At 44.1% G+C, this 21,661-nt stretch overlaps 1 protein-coding gene and 1 pseudogene across 1 annotated transcript in view; both read right to left on the minus strand.

Annotated features, from left to right (window-relative positions):
- Positions 1 to 9,261: 9,261 nt before the first annotated feature.
- Positions 9,262 to 13,198, minus strand: LOC110968843 (6-phosphofructo-2-kinase/fructose-2,6-bisphosphatase 1-like; annotated as a pseudogene).
- Positions 13,199 to 15,950: 2,752 nt separating this feature from the next.
- pomgnt2 (protein O-linked mannose N-acetylglucosaminyltransferase 2 (beta 1,4-)) overlaps positions 15,951 to 21,661 on the minus strand; it is a 29,383-nt gene continuing 23,672 nt past the window's right edge. Inside the window, exon 2 of the mRNA XM_022218846.2 lies at positions 15,951 to 19,669. Coding sequence (XP_022074538.1) covers positions 17,767 to 19,575 — 1,809 coding nt within the window. The 5' untranslated portion in view covers positions 19,576 to 19,669 and the 3' untranslated portion in view covers positions 15,951 to 17,766. The remainder of the gene's footprint in view (positions 19,670 to 21,661) is intronic.

Consider the following 21,661-nt stretch of genomic DNA (forward strand, 5'->3'; position numbering starts at 1 on the left):
TCATATCGCCCCCTTATCGCGGTGGAGGGGTTTGAGTGTCTCGTGATCCTGGGAGCTATGTTGTCTGGGGCATAAGCCCCTGGTAGGGTCTCCCAAGGCAAATTGGTCCTGGGTGAGAGACCAGACTAAGAGCGATTCAGAAGACCTCGATAAAATCAGAAAACGGTGAAGCCGCTACCTCGCCCGGGTTAGGGAAACCGGGGCTATCCCCTGGAGCCAGGCCTGGGGGGGAGCTCGTAGAAGAGTGTCTGGTGGCCAAGCCTTGGGGTCCCGTGGGGCTCAGTCGGGCACAGCCCGAAGAAGTAGCACGGGGCCACTGCCCAGTAGGCCCACCACCTACAGGGCAGGAAGTCGGGGTCGGGTGCTATGTCCACTGGGCAGTAGGCAGGAGCGGGCGCCTGGGCGTGCCGCCCCCTGGTGGCGTAGACTAGCTCTGGGGACGTGGAACGTCACCTCACTGGCGGGGAAGGAACTTGAGCTGGTGTGGGAGGTGGAGCGATACCGGCTAGATATAGTTGGGCTTACCTCCACGCACAGCAAGGGTTCTGGAACCAGAATCGTGGAGAGGGGTTGGACTCTTTCCTACTCCGGAGTTGCCCAAAATGAGATGCGCCGGGCAGGTGTGGGGATACTCACAAGCCCCCGGCTGAGCGCCGCTTTGTTGGAGTTCTCCCCGGAGAACGAGAGGGTCGCCTGTCTGTGACTTCGTGTTGCAGAGGGGAAAACTCTGACTGTTGTCTGTGCGTATGCGCCGAACAGCAGTTCAGAGTATTCGGCCTTCTTGGAGTCTCTGGGTGGTGTCCTGGAAGGGGTACCACCCGGGTATTCCATAGTTCTCCTGGGAGACTTCAACGCTCACGTGGGCAACGATGGAGAAACCTGGAGGGGGGTGATTGGGAGGAACGGCCTCCCACCTCCGGAAGAGTTTCTCCTGCATCCTGGGGGAGGTTGGGAACATGGATTCTGAGTGGTCCATGTTCAAAGCCTCCATTGCAGAAGCAGCTGCTAGGAGCTGTGGTCTGAAGGTCACTGGTGCCTGTCGTGGCGGCAATCCAAAGACCCGCTGGTGGACACCAGCGGTGAGGGAGGTCGTCAGGCTGAAAAAGGAGACCTTTCGAGCCTGGTTGGCTTGGGGGTCTCCCGAAGCAGCTGACAGGTACCGGCTGGCCAAAAGGGTGGCAGCTGTGGCAGTTGTGGAAGCTAAAACTTGGGTGTGGGAGGAGTTCGGGGAGGCCATGGAGAAGGACTTTGGGTCGGCCTTGGGGAAGTTCTGGCAAACCGTTCAACGCCTCAGGAAAGGGAGGCAGGGCTTCGCTCAGGCTGTGTACAGTCAGGGTGGAGAACTGTTGACCCATACTGGGGATATCGTCAAGCGGTGGAAAGAGCACTTTGAGGAACTCCTGAACCCAGTAAACACATCCTCTATGGAGGAGGCAGAGCCTGAAGACTCGGGGGGATCCGTGGCAGAGGTCGCCGAGATAGTTAAGAAGCTCCTCGATGGCAAGGTGCCAGGTGTGGACGAGATTCGCCCTGAGATGCTGAAGGCTCTGGACATTGTTGGACTGTCTTGGTTAACACGTCTATACAATGTCGCATGGGCATCGGGTACAGTACCTGTGGAGTGGCAGACCAGGGTGGTGGTCCCTATCTTCAAAAAGGGGGACCGGAGAGTGTGTGCCAACTACCGCGGTATAACACTTCTCAGCCTCCCCAGGAAAGTTTACTCTAGGGTGCTGGAAGGGAGGATCTGACCGATAGTCAAACCTCGGATTGAGGAGGAGCAATGCGGATTCTGTCCCGGTCATGGAACAGCGGACCAGCTCTTTACCCTTGCGGAGCTGCTGAGGGGGTCATGGTAGTATGACCTGCCAGTCTACATGTGTTTTGTGGATCTGGAGAAGGCCTATGACCATGTCCCCTGAGGGGCTTTGTGGGGGGCACTGCGGGAGTATGGGGTCCCGGGCTCGTTGCTACGAGCTGTTCGGTCCCTGTACGACCAAAGTGAGAGCTGTGTCTGCATACTCAGCACTAAGTCAGACACGTTTCCAGTGGGTGTTGGACTCCGTCAGGGCTGCCCCTTGTCTCCAATCCTGTTTGTGGTTTTCATGGACAGGATTTCAAGGTGCAGTCATGGTGGGGAGGGTTTTCGGTTTGGGAGCCTCAGGATTGCATCTCTGCTTTTTGTGGATGATGTGGTTTTGTTGGCGTCCTCAGACCGTGACCTCCAGCACGCACTGGAGCGGTTTGCAGCCGAGTGTGAAGTGGCAGGGATGCGGATCAGCACCTCCAAGTCCGAGGCCATGGTTCTCTGCCGGAAACCGGTGGATTGCTCCCTCCGGGTGGGGGGGAGTTGCTTCCCCAAGCAAAGGAGTTTAAGTATCTCGGGATCTTGTTCACGAGTGATGGGAAAATGGAGCGAGAGATGGACAGGCGGATTGGTGCAGCGTCAGCAGTAATGCAGGCGTTGTACCGAACCGTCGTGGTGAAGAAGGAGCTGAGCCGTAAAGCGAAGCTCTCGATTTACCAGTCCATCTACGTTCCAACCCTCACCTATGGTCATGAGCTTTGGGTAGTGAAGGAAAGAACAAGATCGCGGATACAAGCGGCCGAAATGAGCTTCCTCCGTAGGGTGGCTGGACTCAGCCTTAGAGATAGGGTGAGGAGCTCAGACATCCGGAGGGAGCTCGGAGTAGAGCTGCTGCTCCTTCGCATCGAAAGAAGCCAGTTGAGGTGGTTTGGCCATCTGATTCGGATGCCTCCAGGGAGACTTCCTTTGGAGGTTTTCCGAGCACGTCCGTCTGGGAGGAGACCCCGGGGTCGACCCAGAACTCGCTGGAGGGATTATATATCTCGTCTGGCCTGGGAACGCCTCGGGATCCCCCAGGAAGACCTTCTTTTTTCAAATAAATGTGATAGAATAACAAAAACTTTTAATTTTCTGACAGGGATTTCTGATCATAATATAATTCTATTTAATCGTAAACTTTCTAAACAGAGAAACATAAAATCACATGGTGACTCCTCTTTAACAGAATACATACCTAGAAATGTGTTTCAAAATCTCAATGATGCCCTAAAATTGATTTCATGGAACGAAGCATTATCATCTGATATTGAAAGTAGTAGCAAATCTTTTGTCAGTAAATTAAAAGAAGTGATGTCATCCTTCTCAAGGAAGGGGAGTCGTAAACCACAGAAAGGAAATTTACCATGGTTAGATCAAAATTGCGGAAGTCTACTAAAAACAAGAGACCTATTGCTTAAAAAATATTTAAAATCAAGACTGTCTACTGATCGACAAAGATTTACACAAGCTCGTAATAAAGTTACACAAGCCTTAAGAAAGGCAAAAGCAAAATTCTTTATAAATATCATAGAAAGTACAAAAGGAAATGGAAAGAAAACGTGGCAAATTTTAAATAAACTTCTAGGAAAAAATGTTGAATCAGAGACTGCTCCTCTTGAAACAGAGATAAATAATAAATTGATCTGTGATCCCTTGGTTTTAACCAATGCTTTCAATAATTATTTTGTTGATAGCATTTCTGAAATAACAAAGTTGTTCCCAACATCCAGCTACTTACCTCAATCATTAAATATTGTGAACCCCATCTTCGAGCTGCAGAATATAACAGAGACTGAGGTAGCAAAAATCATCTCTGCCCTAAAAAAGTCTAAAGCCAGGGACGTAAATGGTATTGACACTAACTTTATAAGAACTCATGCTGAGGCACTGGTACAACCTATTACTCTTTTAGTTAATCAATCTATCAATCAAAAAACAGTTCCGTCTGCGTGGAAAGAGGCCATCATAACCCCTGTATTTAAATCAGGGAGTAAAACGCAAATCTCAAATTATCGACCAATTAGCATTCTGCCAGCAATCTCTAAAGTCATTGAAAAGTGGATAGTAAATCAGTTAATTGAACATCTCGACCAAGGACCTACTTCACTTCATAGAATGCAGTTTGGTTTTCGAAAAAACCATTCCACAGAGACAGCAACCTGTTTTTTTATAGAGAAAATAAAGTTTATGTTAAGAAAAAAATACATATGTCGGCGCTGTATTCTTAGATCTAAAAAAAGCGTTTGACACAGTCAACCATCGTATTCTATTAAGCAAATTAACACACTTTAACTTTTCAGCAGATTCACTTGCTTGGTTTCAATCCTATCTAGCAAACAGGAAACAGTGTGCTCATACAAAGGGAGTACAGTCCCAGTGCCTCAGCAGTGATGTTGGTGTCCCTCAAGGTTCCGTAATAGGTCCTCTACTTTTTTCGTTATACATCAATGATTCACCAGATGTTTGCCCTGAGCTTGATATGTTGATGTATGCTGATGATGCTGTGTTGTTCACTTATGGTATAAATATCCAAACCATCAGTGCAAATCTTACAGAAGGTCTTAACAGAGTACATCTCTGGCTTAGGCAAAATTGTCTTTTGCTGAATTCCAAAAAGACAGTCTGTATGATATTCAGTAAACAAAAAGTAAAACAAGACCAATCTAATGTATTTCTGAATGGAGAGGAGTTGTTATTAGTAACCCATTTTAAATATCTTGGGGTCATATTAGATTCCAACCTCACATTCAAAAAACATGGGAAAAAGGTTGCAAATACCATCAGATTTAATTTACAAAACTTTAAAGAAATCAGACCATTCATCACTACAGAGGCAGCTAAGTCTTACCTTCACTATATATTTTCTCACATTGAATACTGTTTCACAGTCTGGTCCTTTGCTGGTGTTATTGCACTTAAACCAATAGAGCAGCTTTTTAAAAAAGCTATTAAGATACTTGATCAAAAACCCCAGTCATTTCATATATGTGTTCTAGTAGAGAAATACAAGTTTTTAACATTTGAAAGTTTTAAAATCTTTAAAAATAATTGTCTCATATATAGAGTTCTGAACGGCTTAGCCCCGCCACCACTTAATGGATTTATTAAACAAAAGTCCAGCTTAAAAACACTCGCTCCACAGTAAGGGGGGACTGTGAAGTGCAATATCGTGGTTGTGAATTCTCAAAAAATGTACTATCCATTAAGGGCTGCTCCAGTTGGAACGATCTACCGATGACAGTTAGAGATAGTACCACCTATGTCTCTTTTAAGAGGCAACTTAAAGAATGGCTGTTACAGCAACACTCCTGTGACCATTAGAGAGTCATTCAGAAACTTACAAGAGCATGTCAGTTTTAAAATGTTAGGATGATATGTGTATGAGTGAGAGGGAAAAGTGTAGGTTGTGGTTGAATGTTTAGTTTAGTTTTTATATTGTATGTTTTGTCCTGTCGTGTTTTTTTTTTTTTTTTTTTTTGCTTAATGTCCTGTATGTTCTTGTTTTGGTGGTATGTCTTTTACCCCATGGGACAACAGATGGAAATTAGCCTTGAGCTAAATCTGGCATATTTACATCGTTGTATGTTCATTAATATGCACTGTCCCATTCAAATAAAATAATAAATGAAATGAATGGAAAGCGTCGCTGGGGGAAGGGACGTCTGGAACGACCTGCTTCGCCTGCTGACCTGGCCCTGGATAAGTGGAAGAAAATGGATGGATGGATGAAACACGTCACTGATCTAGGATGAAGAGGATGAAACTCTGCCGCCTGCCTTTACAGAGGGGGGTCCTGAAAGGCATACAGAGGTATGTTACTGATAGTTCTCTTCCCATTCACATTTTGGGTGGAATATAGAGTGTGACGTTTAGCCTACACTGAAGTATTGCACATTCTCATCCTTTTTAACAGAGCATGGCTGGACAGCAGCAGGATGGTTCCTCAACTTCCACTGCACAGACTGACACAGTGAGATGGATGTTCAGGAAACACCAGAGCTTCATTCTGTGGAATTCATGTGCAACTGTATAATTTAATGTCATCTATGTATTCCCTGTTATCAGTAAAACGGATTTACAAACTGCATTTGCTGAAAAAAAAATTGCAAAAAACAGATTAGGAGGGCAGATCTGAAAATTGAAATACTAGAGCACAAGTTAGAGGTGGGTGATGGTCACAGGTGAATTATGTTAACTACTGGAACATTAATTGAACTATCTCTTTTATTTGTAGGAAATAAAGAAGAGCAAATGAAATGTGTATCATGTCTTTATTTGCTGTGGTGGTGATGATGGAGACTTAAACTCTAAAGTGATTATTGCATACGGTGTCTCTGACTGCTCTGCTGTCCTGAATAGCTGCAGGTGGATGGGCTCATCATCTGGGTCTTCAGTTTGTAGGGCAGGGTGTTGCTCTCCTCTAATAGTGGTAATATTATGAAGAACAACACATGCCACAGTAATATCACAGGCCCTCTCAGGGGTCAACCTGAGGAGACGTAGGCTCTGGAAACGGGCTTTCAGCAGGCCTATGGTCATCTCCACCCGGGCTCTGGTCCTGCAGTGAGTCCGGTTGAAGTTCTGTTGGGGGCCTGGTTCAGGGTCAGGGTATGAGGTCATCAGCCTGGGTTGGCATGGTAACCCCTGTCACCCAGCAGAAGGCCATCAAACTCTCCTGTAATGTATAGTGGATACATCAGAGTATATTAAAGGAGGGAGACAAGAGAATTCTATTGTGAAAATCTTTAGGCTGCTGACCATGCTGCAGTCTGTTGCTCAGGTTAGACTCTCCATAAATCCTGGAGTCATGAACAGACCCAGACCACGTGGCCTCCACATTAGAAATGATGTATGCAGCATCACATATGATCTGGACAGTGCAGAGAATGACAGATGTTGAACTATGATGCAGTCTTTAACATTTAGAAACAGTAGTCAGTCTACCTGTAGCCTACCTGCACATTTATGCTGTGAATGGACTTCCTATTCAAGATGTGAGGGAGCTGTGATGGGGATGTGTGTGCATCTATGCAGCCAATCACACTGGGAAATCCTAAAAGAAATTCAAATGACTAATCCCAGTCTGAGGTTGCAGCACAATGTCATTAACAGACTATGATTTAAATGAATGTAACAGATCTCTACATCATTCACCTGCAATCCTGTGGAACTGCTCCTTGATGCTCTGACAGGTTTATGTCCTTGGAAAACCACAATGATGAGTAAAAGTCGTTTCAGGGCCGGGAACACTTTTCTAACTGTCCTGCATACAGTTGTCTTACTGAAGTGCTCTGCATCTCCGACATTAAATAAAAAACTTTCATTTGCAAAGAACCGCAGCACAACACACAATATCTGTTGGATGTGAGAGCATGACTGGTTGGTAATGTAAATGTAAGGACGGATTAGGTTGTTTGTGTAGATTATGGACTTGAAACGATTATGAAACAGTACCGCTGAAAAAGATAATTGTCCGGAAATGCAAGAACATTTATGCTCGGTCTGATAACAATCTACTGACGAATATTTAATTCTCTGCGCAGTAATGCTGCTCCTTTATCCACTGGATCGTTAATAAAAGCTGTCCTACGCCAAAACTCACCCGCTTACTGACTGAATGAATGAGGAAATGAAACAGTGTGTGGCTTAAGAGGGTGGAGACAGAGAAGAAACTCGAGGTTTTCTGAGATAAACCTGCTGGTGACCAGGTTAGAGTCATAGTGTCTGTTACTGCGGTAACTGACCGAGAGTTTAAGTTACCCCTCTTTGTGAAACAGGCTAGAGTTACCCCTCTGTCTCAGTGGTGAGTTACCTCGCTTCGTGAAACGGAAAACTCTGAATTTCCCTCATTTCAGGGTTAACAAACTCAGAGTTTTCACTAAACCTGCTTCGTGAAACAGGCCCCTGCACTCTCTGAGTGCCCCTTCATTCAGGAGGTTCACGGACGCCTTAGATTTGTTTATCTCTGCGCACTTCCAGAAAATGTAGTGTTAAACTAAAACCATGCCATCCATAAGTGGGGTAAATTTCAGCTGGATCTTTTTCAAAATAGGTTCCAGATTGAAAGCATTTACATGTATATTTGCATCTAGTATCCCAGTTTTCATCATATTGAGGATGTGGCATTTACATGGATCATGAAAACCTTGTTCATGCATCTCCCTGTAGTAAATACTCATCTGTGTGCAGTTTGTAACTTCTCATGATCACAGCCACAATAATCTTTACCAGCAGAGAAAGTTCACGAAACTGAAACAAGTGCTTTGATGTTACAGCATCCTCACTTCTATTGGAGTGCTCCATGTATGTAGCATATCCAGATTTCTTCAAATTAAGTTAAGGTGTCCATGTACAACAAATACACTACCATTCAAAAGTTTGGACTTTTGAACAGTAGTGCTCAAAAGAAATATCCTTTTGTTTTTAAAGATAAGCATTTTTTTAAAATGAAGATAACATTAAATGAATCAGAAATACAGTCTAGACATTGTGTTGTGATGACACAAGGGCCACCTGATTAGATTTTGGCAGTGATGTGGCTTATAGTCTGGATACATGGAGTAGTTGAAAATTTCTGTATCATTGTGAGATAGCGGCATGGCGTCACTGTAACTATGACAAGTGAACACTACGTCAGCTGCCTGCTGATGATCACATGATTGTGATCCTACTACAAATCCACTGCTGAGGACTTATCAGGACTTATCTGTTGGACATCATACAATGTCTGAGCAGCCTTGGCAGAGTAGTGTGCTCTCTGAGTCCTTTTCTTGTTTTAATGGAATATCTCCATAGGGGTACAGAGGAACATTTCCAGCAACCATCGCTCCTGTGTTCTAATGCTACATTGTGTTAACTAATGGTGTTGAAAGGCTCTAGAACGGTTTCACCAGATGTTGAAGTCTCTGTTACGGAGCTATTGTGTTTAAATGAGCCAGGACTGGGAACAGGGCCTACCGTGGTTGCTGCTGGCAGCTAGAGAGGTGGTGCAGTAAAGCACCGGGTTCAGTCCAAATGAGCTTGTATTTGGGCAAACTGTGCGGGGCCCGTTAGCTCTGCTGCAGAGTGCTAGGAGGGGCCTGGCTTCTTCCCAGGCTATACTAAAGTGCTGGTATGATCATAAGGCCGAGGCCCATCAGTTCATTGCTGGAGACCATATTCTGGCGTTGTTGCCCCTGGTGACATCTCTGTTTGAGGCTAAGTTTCATGGTCTCTTTACAGTCATGCACCAAGTTTCAGAGCAGAACTATTTCTTGGCAACGCCGGAGCGTAGAAGGTAGACTCAACTCTGTCGTGTTAACCTGCTAAAGCCTTATTATTCCCGTGAAAGTGGGAAAGGTGTGCAGAGGATACTTCAGATAGGGCAGCTCACCTGCGCTCTTGTCCAGGAAGTAGGCCTGCAGCCACCTCTGGTGTCAGATGACCAGGACATTCTCCTGCCTCTCCAGCTCCATGATGACCGGCTTCAGGCGCTGCACCAGGTCCTCATAAGACTCTTCTTTGGGGTATCAGTACTTGTCCAGGTCTCTCAGTGTGAACTCCTTGGGATAATTGTCCTGAATTTCTTCATACATTATCTCCTCACAGATGCCAGCGTCGATCTTGTTTAGAGCCTTCCACTGTTCGTACTGGACTCCCAGAGCTTTGGCCGTTTGGATGGTTCTCATCATGTGACTCGTCCAAACTTTCAGGTCGCTGATTTACTGACCTCGCAGGTACAAACCTAGAGTGTTGGCAAACTTTACACTGCAAATAGACAGCCCTGAGTCTCCTCTGATGCGACCCACCAGTTTGAGCTTGCTCTTGCCATGGTGACACGGGTAGATGGAGCGGGGCGTAATGCGGATGTTCATGAGGTAGTTCACGATCTGGCTCTGGATGTGGTCCTGGACCTGGTTCACCAGGGAGTGGCTGCCCACTTTTGAAGATACACCCTGGTCTCTGTTGTCGCCAAGAGGAATGTAGGTCAATTTGTAACTTTCAGTTTTCTTCAGGAAGTCGACCACAGCATTCTCTTCGTCACAGTCGACGTAGTTCAGACTGCTCAGTTTCACCGGCTTAATATTCTCAGCGATGATTTCTGGATCATCATAGATCGACCTCATGAAGAAAACCTTGTAGACCTTTTCTTTGGCGAAGCTGAGGATGACGTTTCTATGCTCTGGAGGTGTGATAGTGGTATCGAAAACCATCACCTGACCCATCTTCCTGATGAAGTAATTGCACACATCCTTGAGGGCAGCAACGGCACATTCCAGTGAAGGGGGACAGGAGACCAGATGACGAAACCTGTTTTGGTGGTAGGTGCAGGGAGTTCTCTAGCTGCTAGCTCCTTGCTGTTACATCAGGATGATAGTGTGGGTACACCTGATGGAGGCCAGTTGCGAAGCCATTTAAAAACTCAGAGACATTGGGTAAGCTGGAGTCTATGTTTAAACATTTATCCAGTGAACGGTGCACTGAGCTGTTTGCTCTTATCAAGGAATTCTTGTGTCTCTTTAATGATGTTCCAACCTGTACACGTCTGATAGAACATGACATCAATGTAGGCGAGGCTCAGCCAATCCGGCAGTTATTCTACAGAGTATTAGATGCAAAACATAAGGTGATGGAGCAAGAGACCTAATACATACTTAACCGTAGTATCATCTCCCTGTTTACTCATAGATAAAGCTGACAAGAGTCCTAGATTTTGTACAGACTATTGAAAAGTAAATGGGGTGACGAAAGTCGACAACTACCTGAGTGGAAGACTGTAGATCAGGTGGGTTCAGTGTGCTTTGTCAGCAAATTTGTTCTTCTAAAAGGGTACTGGCAGGTTCCACTGTTTGTTAAAGCATCCACCTTCATTGCTCCTTTTGGCCTTTTCTCGTACAATGTGATGAGTTTCGGGCTGTGGAATGCACCGACCACATTCCAGTGGCTAATGAACATTGTGGTAGCAGGACTGGAGGGCTGTGCAGTGTATCTGGATGATGTGGTGATCTATAGTGATTCCTGGGAAGAACACGTCCTCTGCATTTAGAGCCTTTTTGACAAGTTGTGTGCTGTGCACCTAACTGTGAACCTGGCAAAATGTGATTTTGCCAAGACTATGGATACTTATCTCGGGAAGGTTGTGGGGCAAGGCCAGGTGTGGCCAGTATAGGTTAAAGTGGCTGTTACTGAAAACTACCGAGTTCCTGCCACTAAGAAGGAGCTGATGTGCTTTTTGGGGTTGGTGGGCTACTATCAGGAGTTTTGCAGAAATTTTTCCAGTGTGGTTGCTCGTCTCACAGACCTACTTAAAGAGAAGATGGTCTACTCCCTGTCAACAAACTTGTGAGAGTGTCCTTTAAGCTTCAGTGTACCGCCGGCGGTACACCTACTAATTTGCATAGGAATTTCAAGAATGTCCGACGGCCGCAAACGCGCTTATACAAACACTATACACCGATGGAAAGCTTAGATTCTCATGAATCTGCCGGTATAAACCACTTTCAGATGCGATTACCACAGCGGGTGAGAAAAACACATTTGTCCGACAAAAACAAATATTCATCCATCCGTTCTCTATACACGGCTTCAACGCACACAGCGCGACTCACATTTCCGGGTTCATTATTATACACAAAAAAAAAGATTCCACAAAAAACGGCCATAATCCAACCTTTTACATCAGATGACACAAGCCAGTAAACTATTTTGTCCAAAACATGTCCTGAAGTCGGTATAAAATCCCCGAATCGGTCCTTTTCAAGGAAAAGCACCTCGCGATGCCCGTCCAATATTCCCCGTATTTTTCGTAATTTTTTTTATTTAAAAATAGAATATTAGCGATTTTTTGTACTGAAAACGGCTGGAATTGACTGAAGCTTAAAGGGTTAAGGCTGTTCTGCGTTCTCCTCCAGTCCTCACTGCTCCTTGCATGACTCAGCCGTTTCAGCTGCAGGTGGATGCCAGTGATGTCGGGACTGGTGTGATGTTGTTCCAAGCTGGCACAGATGGAGTCGATTGTCCAGCGAGTTTTTTCTCTGGGAAGTTCAACTCGTACCAAATGAACTACTCATTCATAGAGAAGGTGACTTTGGCTCTTTTACCTGGGCTTTACAACATTTTGAAGTTTATGTAGGTTCAGTTGGGCCATTGGTGGTCTACACAGACCATAACCCACTGACCTTCCTCAAGTCGTTGCACAGCCTGAACCGCAGACTGATGCGGTGGATTTGTTTTTATAGTCCTACTGTCTGGAGGTTCGCCACATCAAAGGCTCCACAAAATGTGGTGGCTGAAGTGTTGACCATAGCCCCGGGCTTGTGAGTCATGCTAAAGGGGGATTACCTGCATAGTCTTCCTAGTCCTGGTCTGTTTTCCTCCCCTCACCCTTAAAGTCCTTCTTCGGGCACCAGGGTTGCTGGGTGCAGGATTGGGAAGGGGGGTCGGACGTAGGATTGGTGAGTACAATGGTGTAGACACTGCGTACAGTAGACTGTAACTTGTCAGTATGGAGGTTTTACAGTTTCAGGGATGGGGGAAATTGGGGACCACTCATCATAGCAATAAGTTTGTGTTGTGTATTGCTGATGCATGCTGTTTGAGATTTATAGGAGGAGTCTTGTCTTAAGAGGGGGTGTTTGACAACCCTCCACTTTTACACCAGATGCGTCTGATCAGGAGCTGAGGGTCACCACCTTACTGAACCACACCTGCAATCAGTGGCTGAGCTGCATTTATTTGCTCTCCCTTCCAGTCCAGCAGCGCTCACTGACAGGAGCTGTTTTGCCTTTAGAGCTTCAGTCACACATGCTTGGTTTTGGTTTTGTTTGGGTCTTTAAGGCACTGTGGATTATGTACTTTGTTACAACCCTTTGCTTCGGTAACCATACAGTGGTTGTCTCCACATTTTTGTTACAGCTTTGGAGCTGAGTTGTAAGACAGTGACCACAAACTTTTAAATGGTAGTGTAACTTGTGTGCTCTAAAAAGTCAATCATAATCAGGATATTAGTGCCCATGCAAACACACACACTGTTTAAATTTGAAAACATCGGCTTAGCGTTTAAGTGTGTAAGAAAATAGATTTTTGTTGAAACTCTTTTGTATCAGTGACAAAACCGATGGTGGCAATACTGCAGTTTTTCACTGTTTCCTTGAACAAAACCCAAAACCTGAAGATGGAGAAACTGAACAACAAAATTGCTTTGTGATTTTATGCTCATGGTAACTCTAAAAAGCAATCTGTTATGCCCTCTGCTTCAGTGTGGTTGGCAGCCTCTCTTCCTCTCTGTTTTTCTCTGTGCCAGTTCTGTGGGCCGGTGTGTTAATTGCAGGAGTGGAGACAGCTGCTTGGGAGGCCAGGTCACCTGTTACTCATTATCTTCCACTGCTGTAAAATCCCAGCTCAGATCTCCACTCATCGCTAACTCGTAGACCCTGTTACACATGTGCCTGACCTGCCTCTGCCTCCCTCCTTATGCTCTTGAAACCCTCTCTACATTCACTTACTGCCAGGCAAACCCAGCCACTTTCCTAGCCCATCCTCTGCTTATATTCGCCTCACCTCTGCATACCAGACCTCAGTCAAGTCTCCTGCCTACTCCTGTTTCAGCCTGCTCTGCTCCACCCCTAAGTCCAAGCCTCAGCAAAGGGGCAACCACACTCTATGGGATGAGATTTTGAAAATTGGGTTGCATCACTCATATAGGGAGAAACTTTTCAGATATTCTTCTCTAAAATCTTGGACATGCGCATACACACTACAAGACTGGAGGCGAGCAATACTGCACCTCACATGGTCTCATGGGGTCACACAGGGAAAACTGTTTCAACAACTTGCTTTAACATAAATAATACTGTACAGTGAGAGCAAAAACACAAACAAACAAGCAAACAAACAAACAAGCCTAGATGGAAAAATGCTTGGGAACTCTGTTTATTCTTGATTGGCAACAGAGGCAAGAATCAGTTTTAATATCTGAAGCTAAGGTTAGTTTGATGGCCTATAAAGTTTAACATTGATTGTTCATGATCTTCATCCCCATTCCCATCATCACTCCTAAATATCAAATATGCTTGATGTTATTTGGGGTAACCCAAATGAGTCTGTGAGTAGCTTAGGAGAGTTAAGGCTGGATCTGTACAACCCTCATATGAGCAGATAATGGCAGCCAAACGCTGGGTCAACAAATAACAGATTTCCCTTCCAAAATCAGCCCATAACTAATGTGTGAGCCTGGACTAAATCACCAGCCTCCTGCTCCTGACTCAGCCTGCTGTGTTCGCTCTTTAATCCAAGCCTCAGTTATGTTCTCCTGCCTGAACCCGGCTTCTGATATGTCTTCTTATAGTTCAGCCTCAACTCTCCAAAGACTCTCTGTTCACCTTTTAATATTCATTGTGTTAATACATTTACTTAGCTGCACTCTGCCTGGCCTGTGTCTGTGTTTCTGCACTTTGGTTCCCGGCCTAGCCCCAACACAGACTGATGAGTTATTCCACCATGCAGCCATGATTCAGATGCTCCTCTCATTCAAATTTTTATTTCCTCAAGTAATCAATGCACACAAAATAGTATATAATTTCTTGTTTACTGCTTTTGTGAGGAAGGCTTTCTTGTCTGCCCTCTATGTGGCCACGTCATTTTTGCACCAAAGCAGCATTTTGAAATTGAGCTATGCTCACTGTGGACTACTTCCATGTTACGCCAAACACATTTTCCTGTGCAAAGAGGAATTATTTGCTATATTTTAGGTTTTCTCCTCCAAGGAAAATGGCTTAGATAATGTGGGAAAAAAACATTACAACTGTGTGGCTGCTTGTGTTTTTACCTCGTTGAATAGCCAATAGCCAAATCCACAAAAATAATACAAGAACTATTATAAAGAATTCTATTGCATACAACATAGGTGTGATTGCCAGCCCCAAGTCTGCTGGTGTTCTGTGTTTGAAGTTTGCGTTTCCATCCACTGTCTAATTGCTTTCAGTGAGCTGGACTGTGGACTGCGGTTAGTCTCACAAAAGCACTGGCAAGCAGTTCTGATTTCTCCCTGCATTCTGCCAGATGCATGCTGGGATTGGCTCGAGCCCACAGCAACAGAATAAGTGGTTTAGCAAAATTAATTATTAAATGGTGACGATAATTGAAACGGTTTTACTCACACTGGAGGAGCCTGTTGCTTCCCTCCACTTGTAATATATGAAACCGTAGGATAAAAATGGTCAACTCATTTGTTTTGCTCTAACAGGCTAAAACCATACTTCAACAAGGATCTGCACTGCAGAAGTGTTCTTGGGCAATACACTGGAATGCCAGAAGCTACCATGCAGGTGACTGTGACCACTGACCTTTGTGTGCACAATAGAAAAAACAAAATTTCCCTGAGGAAGGTGTTACAGATGACAGTAAAGCTATATTCTGTTTAAGAGCTAAAACTAGTAGGTGAGACTATGTTCATCTCATGGTGCAATGTTCAGTTTGATTTTATTACTTCGCCTAGAAATGCAGCAGTTACACGACAATTGGTGTACATTTTTCTGTCTGATAGCAACATTACTCAAAAATGGATTTGGATGAAATTTTCAGTGAAGGTCAGAAATGACACAAAGACCAAGTGATTAGATTTAGGCAGTTATGCAGCTTATAGTCTGGATCCATGGATTTGTTAAAGATTTCTGTATCATTGTGAGATAGCAGCACAGTGTCACTGTAACCATGACAACAAGTGAACACTACGTCAGCTGTCTGCTGATGATCACGTGATTGCGATCCTACTGCAAATGTTCTTAAGAAAATAGAAGTTTTACTGACATACATGTAATCACTGTAGATATTTCTTGAAAGATTTATTCATTTTTAGATTTTTTTTTTTAAATTGCCATATTTGGGAGATTTAAAAAATATATAACTTTTAAGGGAAACTTTTAAGGAATTATTGGAATTTTCTTCCTGAAGGTTTTGCAAATGTTCAGAAATTTGGGGAAATATTTTTGCTGAATTTTTACATTTTTTTTCGATAAGGAAACAATATTTTTTGGCGCCCGTAAATGAAAACAACAGGAGCATTATTATTAACATTATTATCAACATTATTATTAATAATAGCACAGCTGAAAGAAAACAGACACGATAAGAAATAAGCTTCTTTATTCAAATCACAGTTACTGAAAAAGAAACTCCAGCTATTTGCTAATGTAGAAAACAGAGAGTCTCGCTTCACTCAGCACATACAGAAGTGGGGCAGGGGCACAAGGAAATCTAACCAACAATATAAACACACACATGCCACAATCAAAATCGTTTTAATAATCCCTGCAGGGAAAACTAATCCATCACATCCTGCACGCGTAACAATGTCATAACATAATCTTTTAGACATGCACCGGAACAAACTGCATTTAAGAACTTTAGAAAATGGGGAGAAACTGAGGAAGGTTAGAGAGACAGAGAGAGAGAGATAGCAGGTAAAAGGAAAAGATACAAAAAGAAAAATGTCATGACATCATCTCAACAATGGCACAATACAACACAGTATGTTAGTGGCAGTGTTTGGTTTAACTTGTGCCATTCCATAAACCATCTCTAGCTACGTCGCTGCTAGCACATACTACCATCTGCAGTCCAAGGGGTTAAAACATAAACACATTTCTGACGTCTCGCTACCCATAAATTGCATTTCTTTTGCAAATGACATTGAAACAACTTTAACAGGCAGCTTTAGAGGACTGCTGTTTCCTTCTAAAATTCAACACTAGACTTTTTCAGACCAGCTAGAAAAGCTTTGAGGAAAGAAAGTAAAAAGACACATAACTGGGGATTTAATCTTAATTAACAGAGTTTTACACAACACAGAGGAATCCTAAGCTGCAAAATACCTTGTTATCTTAATGAAAATGCTTTTTACACAAGGCAGTGCAATCAGACTGTCCAGCAGCCTACTGCTGGGTACAGGAGGGAAACTGCTTAACGCTAATTACAGCCTGGTGTAAAAAATATACGCTTCACAGGAAATTTGCATTATTACAGTTGTAATTAGTGCCAATAAGAAAAAAATTATCCATTTCTACACAAAAACAGACAAATTTTTTGTGGGCGAAGATTTGTAGTGCTATAAATATAACAAATGAAGGAGCAACCTAAAAGATATTAAATTATCCAGAAAGTGTTCTGTTTACCGCATAACTTAGCTCTAAGGGTCAAAAACACACACTACTTCATGAACAGTAAATTCTGAAATATTTTTAGAGGTTTTATAGTTCTTAGCAAACACGGGAAGTATGCGAAATCTGTAACACAAAAACTTAATATGGCATGAGTAATAGTTGTCTGAAAATTATATGGGAGAAGTTGCTTTGGTTTTGGCTAAGTTCCGTAATTAACGGTGTATGGAATCTAACAATCTGTAGGTAAACTAAGCCACAGAGGTATCACACGCACACACGCACACACGCTAGACATCGGACAAGTCAGAAAACATAAAAAATCCTGCTGTTCTAAAATTTCTCTTGCTCACCACAGAGAAGCTACATTGCATACTGTAAAAGGTAAAGAACCAGTGTTTTGACTAATACTAAAAAAGATTATATATTATTTTTCACATAAATAAATCTGCTGATTTCAATTCTGGTATATCAGTAGGGACATGGTTTAGCACTTTCTTTCTTTCATAAATACAGAAAAAATACTTTCCATTCCTCAATAGCTGTTTTTACTCTTTAGTAGTTCACCCAGAAGTCACTGCACACTTTGTGCTGGGCATGGAATCATCACTGTGCAAGAGCTCAACAGCCTGCTCCTGATCTGTAGAAACAAGCCTTCTGACATTAGCGAACCCCCACTGGAAAAACTGGGAGCAACCAGTTCCCTGTGTGTTCTGATTGTCTGGAACAAGCATTACTCTGTTTTTGTGTAAAACTGCACAGCACCAAACTGGCCTTGTTTCCATACTAGGTCCTGCACGTAAGAACATCTGCAAAGGGACCCAGAAGGCTCTTGTTGAAGATACACCTAACCCACACCAGGTAGGTGGTGAAGGGCTTAATGTTCTCTGAAAAAGTGTAGTTCTGCTGGGGAAGGATGTAAGGCATGTAGGTGTTCTCTCCTTGCTCCTGGATCCACACCTCATACTTCACCTCTCTCACCTTAAGGTATTTCAGATTCCACGGGATCTGCCAAGAGACTGTAAGTTTTGCCTCATTAGAGGTTTGTACTGAAGTCTGACACTGAGGCTCTCTGACCCGGCCTGGGTGGACTGTACTGGCTACCTTGGTCTTCTTCAAGTTGGGCTTGACCTTCATGGCTTCTTTGAGGACTTCCAGGAAGGATGGGATGTCCACCAAAGTGTCCTGATAGATCCGAAAGAGCCACTCTGGGTTGCGGCAGCACAGGTGCCTGGGGACGTCCTTACTTGCTAGGATTCGTTCCTGCTCGTCTTTTTCGAGGTGAGCGATGCCACCTTGCTCCCAGGGTCTATCTGGGTGGGTCACAGCGTTCTCCTCCTTCATGTTCCTCCAGGAGACATAGTGAAGGTCCATGCCTGGAAGAGACGCAAGGGTTTTATATGGAGTGTACTGCTCTGGGTTCACAGCAAAAGGGAACAACTCCACCACAACAGCTCCTCTGGGGAGAAAGAGCGAGGTGATAAGCTGAGCTCCGTGCATGCTGACTAACATGGAAGCACCGCTGATCACCTGGACGATACTGGGGAAAGATTGCTCCTCTAAGGACACTGTAACCACTCTCATTTCAAACTCCTGGGCCAGTGCCATGATTAGCTCTGCTTCATTCAATATCAGCCTTGTTGTTGAACGACTAAACACAACGATGTATTCATCCTTCTTCTCTTTCTCCTTCTCATCTTCAGCGCTCCCTCCATCCTTTTCTGGTTCATCCACCTTTGTGATGTTCATTTTCTCCATCAGAGCCTTAGCAAACTGCCTGATCTCGTTCCCTGAGACCAAGATGTTGGCTTTTGGACCCTGTGGCTGAACAAACCCATACTGGTACCAGGTAGTCATTTTGGACAGGCCTACATATGATTTAGTGAAACACATTAGTTTTCCAAAGTTCCTCAGCTGTTCTTTAAGTAACGGCTGCTTGCTACTGAGAAGTCGGTAAAGGTCAAAGTGTGGACCTTCGCCCCAGCCCTCCATGAACACAAGACGAGCCTCATCATCCAAATCTGAATACTGCTGCATGGTATAGAAGGCTGGGAGTAAGTCATCATGGAATACATGCATCAGGTTATCAGGATTAAACCGGTTTAGGATCAACGTCACATCTGGTACAAACACAGGCTTGGGCATAAACTTTAAAGCAGCAGCTGGAAGCTCTAAAAAGTTGAAGTATTGGGTATTGTGATCCTCTACTGAGGACAAATCCAGCAAGGCGGGTTGGAAGCGCCTAGACCCCAAGTTAGGCAGCATGACAGAGGAATTGGAATGGAAGAACACAAACTCCTCCGCCTCGGAACAGTAGCAGAGGTAGTCAAAGCGGCAGATGCGGTCAGTGTGCATCTTGCCGCTGCAGACCATACGGGTGCCGTGTTCCTGAAGAGCCTGCAGGGCTACATGGTAGTCGATGCGAGCCTGTGAGACCTCCTGTGACTGCTGTGTCATATGCAACTCTTCCTCCAGCAGAGCAGCATGTTCGCTCAGCTTGGAGTACTTCCAAAGCAGAGCTGCGACCACAGAGACCAGCAGTCCGTTAAGGAGCGCACCCACGCTCATCCTGCAGCCTGCCACGGAAGCCCGCATTACTGCTGCTGCTGCTGCTGAGGACCCACCTCCCAACTCCAGCTGGCCTCTGACCTCAGAGGGAGGGGACGAGACATCCGCTGCCTGGCAACGACTTCAAGACAGGGTAGATGAGGAGAAAGCATAGAAAGGGAAGAGAAAAAAGGACACAAGTTGAAAAAGAATTTAATCATGAACCCAATTTACAAATACAAGAAAAAGTCCTGCAAGAGATACTAAAGAGCACTGATATAATTAAGAAATCAATAGTTAGACCTATAACACTGCAGTGCACTTCTTTATGTAAGCAATACAATAGTGATTCATCAGAGCAGGTTTCAGCTCTCACTTTGGGGAATAGTGGCTGTTTACTTTGGCAAACAAATGAGACATTTCTTAACCTTATATCCCCTGTGACCCTCCTTCGATATGTCAAAACAAATTACACTGTGAGGAGGCACAGAGAAAAGAACAAGAGTATTGCTCTCAACTCTTCTCATCTGCATACTGAGAGAACAAATGAGTCATTGAGCGACTCAAAATCAAACCAACGGCTAATCGTCAGCAGCTGCCTGCAGACACAAGGCAACTAGCATGTTAAATTTAGCATGCTAGTTGCCTCGTGTCTGCAGGCTGCAGGCCCTTTTGAAGGCAAGTTTAACTAACTTACACCAAAGGTTTTCACATTAAGCAATTATCTGCCATGTCATTTCTTATTTGTAAAAATCCATGCATATATCTACATGCACAGACAGCAGGAAGGAGAGCGGTGAACTCAAAGCTGTGCTTTGGTGCGACATCCAGCATGTGACAAATAGGATTTAGAGAGCAACTCTTCTTCTCTCTGAAAGTGGCCTTCTACCAGAAAGTAAACTAAACCAGGTCAAACTAAACTAAGACAACAGCCTAGGTGAACACACACACTCACACTGTACCTATTCATGCAAAGTGCCACAATGACCCAAGGCTAGCTTGAAGAAATGTTGTCAAAGTATTTATTGTCTCTTTCCTAGGTCAGTAATCACCCATATGTCAAATATTTATCTTACTGCTCCAACCTTTATTATAGTGCTCTCCTTTATCCAGTACATTGTATCATTTTGTTCCGGTTGCTGTCTTACACTATGTGCACATTGTCATGCTCTTTCTCTTTCTGTTCTTCCTCCATTTTCCTGTGTGCTGTCTCTGCTCTGCAGGAGCTGAGCAGAGTCCCTAGGCTATTTCTGACATCCATGCAAGTACAATATGTCACTGACAGCAGGGTCAAACTGTGATCAAACCGAATGAAAACACATAAGCACAATATGAACAGTTCAAAACGCAGCAATGTACAGAAAAGACAGAAGAGTGGGGATTCAATGAATATCTTACATGCCTTTCGTCACATCGAATATGTGAATTTCTTTTCAAATCTAAGCACTTAAGCAGCCTTCACTGACAGTCTACTACATTCAGTGAGGGCTTTTATAGGGTTTGACAGTGAAATTGGTTTCTGTACATCGAGTTAAACAATTGGTTCCTAAACTGTCAGTGATGGATATTGTGAAAGAAAGTTAGTCCAAAGTGAGGTTCTTAAATGTTTTGTTTTGTTCAAAATATTCACTAAGTTTAAACAGAGGAGCAGAAAATCCTCAGAATCTGAGACTTTTCCAACTGTTGGAACAGTCAGAGAGATGGCGGGTGCTTTTGATTTCCTTTTCGGATAAGGTGTTTTGTGCACACCTCATTTGCATGAAAGGTACAGAAAAACATAGGTACAAAGTCTTCGCCAGAATTGCATTTTTTTAAGTTATGTTTTTTTTTAGCCTATTTTCCTTTATTATGTAGGACAGTGGAGAGAGACAGGAAAAGTAGGCAGAAGAGTGGTAGAATGACATGCAGTGCATGGCCATGAGCTGGATTTGAACCCATGGCCACTGCGTTGGGGACTATAGCCCCTGTTCATGGGTCGCCTTCTCAACCAGGCGTAAACTAACCGTGACGTCACCCGTTGGTTTCAACGCCGAGAAAATGAAGCCCAGATTTTGCTACTTCCTGGTCGCCGTTTTGGATTTTTTGGAGCCAGTGACGTAAAAAGCGTCATCAAACAGACTGGACCGGAGAGCAA

Source organism: Acanthochromis polyacanthus, chromosome 12 (assembly GCF_021347895.1).
Source record: "Acanthochromis polyacanthus isolate Apoly-LR-REF ecotype Palm Island chromosome 12, KAUST_Apoly_ChrSc, whole genome shotgun sequence".
Taxonomy (NCBI): domain Eukaryota; kingdom Metazoa; phylum Chordata; class Actinopteri; family Pomacentridae; genus Acanthochromis; species Acanthochromis polyacanthus.